Raw genomic sequence first — 8588 nt, forward strand, 5'->3', positions numbered from 1 at the left:
GTTAACTAGTGCTGAAATAAAAACCTCTGTTGCAACACAGAGGCTAGAGGAGAACAAGTCACCAAAAGTTTATGAACACTGATAATTTATCAGTTTAATTTTAAACAGTTTTGGAGAAGCGTTTAGCATTACACATGATATAAGCAGAAAAGGGGGCGTTTGTGTAATGATTGGAGGTTCATGTTGTGCTTTCATACCAAATAATACAGCCCCTGACTTTGGAAGGTCTGACTAAACACTTTAGGGAGGACTTATAAACCTGATAGGACATGGAAATAATTAAACTTCCTGCACAAGAACAAGTTACATGTCATGTAAATAATGATAGATTACAGCAAAGCAGCCCCACAACATTATGGATCCACCACCATGTTTCACTGTAGGTAGATGTAAACATAATGCTGGTATACATTGCAGTGGTTCTTCTTGGCCTTCCTCCATAGAACCCTGCTTTGTTTAGTGTGTGGTGTACGGTAAGGATTGAAACTCCAGATGTCTTCAGTTCAGTCTGGAGTGCTTTGGACTGGGTTGTTGTACTGGGTTTCTTAGCTACATTTTAAAGCTTTTTTTGTTGGGTTCTCTCATTGATTTGCCTGTTTCCACCACATCCTGGAAGGATCCTTAAGTATCAAACATAACATTTTAAACAATGTTTATTTATATAAATATATTTTATTCTTTCTGCTTCAGAAATGAACGACGATTCCTCCTGCTCCTCGTCTCCACGTTCCTCTACAACCCAAAATCACCTCCACAATCACATCAAGAGCTGCAACCATGATAAATATGAGACTCTGGTGAAGATTAAGACTGAACATGAGGATGTGACGCCCACCAGAAGCTCCAGTAATCAGCAAACGTCCTCTGGTCCTGTCAGCATTAACACCTCTCTCAGTCCCACACAGGAAGAAGGAAACGTCTGCTCACAGTGTGGGAAGAGCTTCAGGTTCCAGAGTGAACTCAAAAAACACCAGCGCATCCACACTGGAGAGAAACTGTTTCAGTGCTCACAATGTGGAAAGAGTTTTAATAGACAGAGTCATCTTGAACAACACCAGCGTATTCACACAGGAGAGAAACCATATCAGTGCTCACAGTGTGGGAAGAGTTTTAATACACTGGGTAATCTTAAAATACACCAGCACATTCACACTGGAGAGAAACCATATCAGTGCTCACAGTGTGGGAAGGGTTTTACTACACGGATTGCTCTCAAAAATCACCAGCGCATTCACACTGGAGAAAAACCGTATCAGTGCTCACAGTGTGGGAAGACTTTTAATCAACAGTGTCATCTTAAACAACACCAGCGCATTCACACTGGAGAGAAACCATATCAGTGCTCACAGTGTGGGAGGAGTTTTAATCGTCAGAGTCTTCTCAAAATACACCAGCGCATTCACACTGGAGAAAAGCCGTATCAGTGCTCACAGTGTGGGAAGAATTTTAGTAAACAGAGTGTTCTCAAAAATCACCAGCTCATTCACACTGGAGAGAAACCGTATCAGTGCACACAGTGTGGGAAGAGTTTTAATCGTCAGAGTCTTCTCAAAATACACCAGCGCATTCACACTGGAGAGAAACCGTATAAGTGCTCACAGTGTGGAAAAAGTTTTAATCAACAGAGTAATCTCAAAATACACCAGCGCATTCACACTGGAGAGAAACCGTATTATTGCTCACAATGTGGGAGGAGTTTTAATCAACAGAGTAATCTCAAAGAACACCAGCGCATTCACAACGGAGAGAAACCGTATCAGTGCTCACAGTGTGGGAAGAGTTTTTTTTATTTAACAACATTTAAGAAACACAAGTGTGACACATTCAGTTGTACCGAATAAAAGAAGGGTTTGATTTTTACATTTACATTTACGTTTTCTGCATTCAGCAGACGCTCTTATCCAGAGCGACTTACAGAAGAGCTTCCATAGTAAACTTTTCATTTCTCAAGTTTTAGTAAACAACAGTCAAAGAACACAAATCTGCTGAAACCTGTTAGAACCAAAGTGTTGTTTTTTTTTGTTTGTTTTTTTTTGGAAATGGAAAAAAAAAATGTTAGTAAATAGGTACAAGTCAGCTTAAGTGTTTAGTAAAAAGGTGATGAAGGTTTTTAATCGTTTTTTAAAGACAGCAAGAGACTCAGATGTTTGGACAGACAGAGGAAGTTCATTCCACCACTTGGGTGCTAGAACAGAGAAGAGCCTTGATGCTTGTCTTCCTTTAGTCCTGGGTGGAGGCTCAAGTCGAGCGAGACTAGTGGCTCGGAGGTTGTGTGGTACAGAGCGGGGTTTGATTAGGCCTCGAAGGTAGCTTGGGGCTGCTCCATTTTTGGCTTTGTAGGCGAGCATCAGTGTTTTAAACTGAATGTGTGCAGCTACAGGAAGCCAGTGAAGAGAACGCAGCAGTGGGGTGATGTGGCAGATGTGGCATTTTTAATACCACATTCCCAAAGTAATCACCAAGTGTTCCTGTTAATGTAGCAGCAGCTGTAATGTTTAGCATGTGCACCTGGTTCTTTTTATTTTAATAAATTTGGGTACATATCCAAAGCTAAGGGATGCATTTATTAAAGTAAGCACACTCTAAAAAGAAATGTGTTAAAAACGACATACACTGTGTGGAATTTCAACACGTGCTCAGAGACGACACATACTGTGTTAATTTAAACAGTAAATGTGTCATCCTGTTTTTGCACACCCACCGTGTTAGGATACTTAACACACACAATGTGTGTTGATTATGTGTAATCAAGAAAATGGGTAAAATAAAGACAAACGTAGCCATTTTATTTTACTGTATAATATTACAAATGTTTAAATAACATTTTTTTTGTGACAAGTAATACATTAAAACAAGATTACAAACAGTTTAACAGTAAATGTACAAAATATATCTTCCTTGAACTTTTCTTTTCCATTCTTAAAGATGGTTGCAAAAACTCATAAAACGTCTGTTTCTCTGTCCTAAAAGAAAGACAAAAAATATCATTACAAGGTACTGTGTAATCACAATACAAAATATTAACTGAGACATTTACAACATTTAATATTTTGAATAACATTCTGATTAGTCAACCAACCAAATGAGTAATCAGCTAACAAAACAGCTGTCACAACTAATATTCATCCAAATTTGTCATCAGATGTCTCCAATTATTCACATAGGCTGTTTAACAAATTATTAAACAAGTCACCTGAAAACTACAGTTACAGCATACAAGCTAAAATGTTTCCTTTACCAGAATAAAGTAATCGGATACGACAGCGTATTAGGGCCACTAAGGAAAAAAATTTTTTTTCATTTGTTCTGAGATTAAAGTCAATATTATTCTGAGATTAAAGTCGACATTATTCTGAGATTAAAGTCGAAATAATATGGCCATAGCAGCCGCCTCGTGTTAAAATGAGTGATGTTCATGATTTGGTGAAGTTATACTTTCGCATCGGTTTTACGAATAAAGAAATCCTCAATCTCTTGACACAACAGCACCGGATTGTTATTAGCATAAGGATGCTGAAACGGATTTGCAGTAAACTGCATTTATTTAGAAGAAAGAACCAGACGGACTTAGAGGAAATCTTCTCTTTTGTTGAAGCGGATATCGGTGGTTACATCTCCGTGCTATTCGAAGAGGGTTTGTAGTTTCACAGGAGACGATGAGAATGATCATCAAAATGATCGATCCCGAAGGAGTGCAACTCCGGCGCGCTCGGCGTCTGCGCCGTCGCCAGTACTGCAACCGAGGCCCCAACGCTTTATGGCATATGGACTCGTATGATAAACTAAAGCCTTATGGCATTGCTATAAATGGCATTGCTATAAATGGTTGCATTGACGGATTTAGTCGCCATGTCATGTGGATGGAGGCGTACAACACGAATAACGACCCAAAAGTAATTGCGGGTTATTGGAAAAGCACAGTAACGCGCATTGGAGGCTGCCCTCAGCGCCTGCGTGCCGATCCAGGTACTGAGAATGGGCATGTGAGGGAAATGCAGATGTTTTTACGCTGAAATCACTCGGACCCTTACGCAGGAAAGAGAAGTTTCATTTATGGATGCAGCACGGCAAACCAACGCATAGAATCGTGGTGGGGCATTCTGCGTAAACAAAGTGGACAGTTTTGGATGGACATTTTCCAGACGCTCAGAGATGATGGACATTTTTCCGGTGACTTCTTGGACAGAAATCTGATACGGTTCTGCTTCCTTAACCTAATTCAGGTAGGCTCTATAGCCACAGGCTACACCTTCTGTATTTATATTCATCAGTTATGTATTGCCAGATTGTTTTTTATTAAGCTACCTTCACTACATTTGATCAGAAACAACTATAGTCTGTAATTAATCTGTCTATTAATCTACACCATTTATTAATGTAATAGCACCACCAAAAGGTATTATTTTGTTGGCAGACAATTCCAGGCACAAGTCACACTTACAAAAAAGTCCAGCAACATTGCTGTCACATTCAGTTGTACCAGCAAAACACACTACTATGTTAGTGCCACTGCTGTGATGATAATATTCTACCACCAAAATAGCTTTACCAACAAATCAGCTGCGATCCCATCGTACCAGCAGTCTTTTACCACTAATGGTCAAGTTAGGGGTTGGCTGATAAATTTTGGAGCAAGAGACGAGGCACGGTGACTAATTGTAGGTGTGCTTGGTAAACTGGTCATTTAAGACAGGTATAAGATGTTGACAATATAAAGTTTTGATAATATTTTAATGACGTATATGTTTAACTAAACTTATGACTCAACACAGGCTTTTTGAATGACAAGTGTCCCATATATTGATGCAGGTAAATGTTCTGTGCAGATTTTTTGTTGGGACAGTAGTTGAACTAAGTTTTACATATTTATGTTCATGCAGGAGGAACTAGACGAAGTTGTGAGGACATGGAACTCCCATCAAATAAGGCCAAGGCCAGGAATTCCAGGAGGACGCCCAATTTTAATGTACTGCATGCCACAGATTTATGGTGCAGGGGAGGACAAACTCAAATATGTGCTTCCAGAAGAGGTCACTGTTTGCAAAGAGGAATGCACCCCAAAATCCCAGTTCCCCTGTGATGAAACAGTCTTTGAGCTTTGTGCTCTTCTTATTGATGAAAATGACTGGGATGCTCCTGTTGATGCATACCATGCAGCTGAACTGTACATTCTCTTAAGAAATCAAATACTAGATAATATCTAGAACTGAGCTTCTCAACACCAGCTATGGGGAACCACTGATGAGTTGAGCCAAGCCAGTGTGGGTTCTCGGAACTGAAGTTACTTTCTAATAGATTGTGTCTGTAGTTATATTAAAATAAATGATGTGTTTATATTAGGGCTGTCAAACGATTAAATTTTTTAATCGCGATTAATCTCAGAATTTCATATAGTTAATCGCGATTAATCGCATTAAAAAAAAATCTGTGTAAATGTTATAGAAAACAAGGATTTTTAAGTGAAATGTTACAATTAAAATGGTGAACACATTTTATGCTAAATGTACTGATGTTAAAAACTGCTGGGACAAGAGAAAACTGTAAGGGAGTTTATTCACTCACATATTAGGCAGTAAATGTCAGATTGTAGGTTAGAATTTCTCCATCAGCAAACACTGTAGATCAGCGGTGCTTTAGATGGGATAAGGCGTAGTTATTGTAACAGACTTTTCTGTGGTTGTATCGTGACAATGGTTTGATGGACGTTTCTACACGAAGTGAGTGTGTTTTGACCCTTTGGGGCTTCCATAGTTCATGAACTACCGTGCTTGACTCAGCTTTCCGGTATTCGGTACAGAAGAAGAAGTTAATTAAGTGTAATAAAGTGTTCTGCTCCCGACAACTTGTGAATATAGCGTGTATTTATTTCTTTATTAAGCAAGTACATCACTACGACGATCGGTTACATTATGTTAACAAACCGCAAATGAAAAACGGTGGCAAGTCCGACATTAAAATGTTTGTTCTACCAGTCAAGTGTCAACATGAACTAGAATCTGCGTTAACGGCACTATTTTTTTAAATCGCGTTAAATTGAGGTTGCGTTAATGCGTTATTATCGCGTTAACTTCGACAGCCCTAGTTTATATGCATGCATCTGACAAAATAAAAATTCAATAATTTCACATATATGGTGTCTCTCCCCTACGACGGCGTATTAGGGCCACTAAGGAAATTTTTTTTTTTTATTTGTTCTGAGATTAAAGTCGACATTAATCTGATATTAAAGTCGACATTATTCTGAGATTAAAGTCGATATTATTCTGAGATTAAAGTAAATATTATTCTGAGATTAAAGTCGACATTATTCTGAGATTAAAGTCGAAATAATATGGCCAAAGAGTAGGTCGTAGTACGTCGTAGGCTTGTCAGTTCAGAGAAGCGCGAATGCAAGCACACATCCTAGGTTTCACCTACGAGTTGTGACGAGGACTGCTGTAATTACCATCAGTCAAGAGGTACGTTCTTAAACTGGTACTTTTTAATGCTCTATTAATGTTATAGCCGGTTAAAGCAATGCATTAACAATGATTAGCGTACTATTAGCGTCATATTTTGGACCTAATACATAATGTAACCCAGGTGGTTGGAAAAACCCACTAGCCACCTTACACAAGGGTGTATAGTTATACTTGGGGATGCAGCGGATTAGTCAGTAATGCACAGTCAGGAATTTATAAAGTTTACAAATTTTATTACCACAGAAGCAAAACACTTAAAACATCAAGTTCATCATGGTCCCTTGAGTCTTAGAACTGCCAGTGGGGGGGAGTAGGAAAAGATGGGCTTGTCCAAAAGTCCTATTGCACGTCACGACAGACTCAGTCCAATTTATTCCATAAAAACCGCCACTACAAAGAAAAGAGAAAGAAGGGAACACATTTACGTTCCTAATGACGACACAGAGAGGAAACTACCACCTTACACTACGACTTAGGTCAGGGACTAACATACACACATAGAAGCCTGAGTCTACATAAAAGCCTATACTAATCGGATCAGTTTTATAACACGCAAATATACTCAAATCATATGCAAAATAACTCATTAATAATGCACTCTCCAATCTATCAAACAAACAAATAATAAATCACACTACCACAAAACAATGTAAAGGAAAAACCTATCCACTAGTACAAGCTTCGTTAGACTTAAGCTACCAAGGCTAAAAATTCATTTAAAAAACCTTTAAAGTCACGAATAAGGCGGTTTAAATTTAAAACTTTAAAATACGGGAAACGGAGACACGCTACACAAACACAGCGCTTATTTCTTCGCGCATATAAGAGAGTAAGCACTTAACTTTGGGGAGGGCGAGCGTTCTCACCCTTCCTCATCCCAAACACGCGTCACCGTCTGCTGGCTCCAATCCCGTGCCACTCGAAGTCGGTGCACCTCGCCCTTGAACCAGCAATATGAACGACCAGTCCACACGTCTCCAATTCACCAAACAATTTGTTTCTCGTAGCTTCCCCCTGTCTCTGCGCTGTTCGTTTGTAGCTCTCCGCGTGCAGCTCCCGTCCCGGCTTCCTGTGTCCCGTCCACTCTTCCCGACGCATCCACTCGTCCTCTTTTTAATCGTTCCGCTGTCCGCCCGTTCCTATCATCTTTCCAACAGTCGCGTCCTTCCCAGGTGCCACCAATTAACACGCTACTCCTACAATTTAGTCACTCGTGACACATAACACAGGCAAAATCGTAAGTTTATAATCAGAGTTGGTCTACTGTAATGAACTTAATGCGAGGCTGTAATTAAGCCACACACGTTTATCTGAGTGAAATGTCACCCTATACGCCGTACCTGAGCAGCTATTGTCCGCTTAAATTGTCACGAAGAGAGAGAGAGAGAGAGAGAGAGAGAGAAAGTAACGTAAACGTAAACAAAGCATAATGTCGCTCGTACTAAAACAACGACCCAACTAAACTTTTTTAAACTATGTTGTTTTAGTATTTTAGGCTACACTAAAAACCTTGTTCGTGCTGTTTTAGATTCCCCTTTAAAAACGCTCGTCAGTGGTTTTATTAATCCGAGATTTTGTGAGGTTTCTTGTAGCCTTTGCCAACATGTATTTGTAGTTTATTCTGCAGTTCCCAATGGCAGAGAAACTATCAGATTTATTAACCTTCTTGAGGGATAGAGGTGTCTCGGAAGATGCAATTCATTTGATGGAAGAGCAAAAGGTAGTGCTTTGTTTATAATAATATTGGGTCAGTAGGTTTATTTATAAGGTTTAGAGATGCATTAAATAATCGTACAAACCTGTAACATAAAACCAAAATGGTTTAATAATGCACAAAAAGAGTTGCTCTGCTGGTACAAGCTTGACGTTGTAATGATAGCAGAACCCTTTTTGGTGCTGTTTTCAAATGTATTTTCCATCTGAAAAAAAAAAAAACGAAGAACCATTTAATCATGCACATGGTTCTTTGTGTGGTCATGGTTCTATATAGAACTATAACCTTTACTTATGAACCCAAAAAGACCAATCTTTTAAAAATATTTTGCACCACCTAAACACTGTAATCATGTAATCACACCTAAGTCTGTAATCATACACCTACAAAATATGATAAAATGGCTTATATTA

At 39.0% G+C, this 8588-nt stretch overlaps 1 protein-coding gene and 1 long non-coding RNA gene across 2 annotated transcripts; one reads left to right on the forward strand and one right to left on the reverse strand.

Moving 5' to 3' along the window:
* Positions 1-923: 923 nt before the first annotated feature.
* Positions 924-1960, forward strand: LOC134332328 (zinc finger protein 239-like; the record flags this gene model as incomplete). The annotated part of the gene is made up of 1 exon (XM_063013966.1): positions 924-1960. A coding segment is annotated over one exon (918 nt), but the record flags the coding sequence as incomplete, so codon positions are not given.
* Positions 1961-2765: 805 nt separating this feature from the next.
* LOC134332407 (uncharacterized) lies at positions 2766-7555 on the reverse strand. The gene is made up of 2 exons (XR_010015250.1): positions 6700-7555; positions 2766-2963 (listed from the first exon to the last, which is right to left on the reverse strand). It is a non-coding gene; the product is annotated as an uncharacterized LOC134332407 (long non-coding RNA).
* Positions 7556-8588: the final 1033 nt, after the last annotated feature.

This window comes from Trichomycterus rosablanca, chromosome 1, assembly GCF_030014385.1.
Source record: "Trichomycterus rosablanca isolate fTriRos1 chromosome 1, fTriRos1.hap1, whole genome shotgun sequence".
In the NCBI taxonomy this organism is placed as follows: domain Eukaryota; kingdom Metazoa; phylum Chordata; class Actinopteri; order Siluriformes; family Trichomycteridae; genus Trichomycterus; species Trichomycterus rosablanca.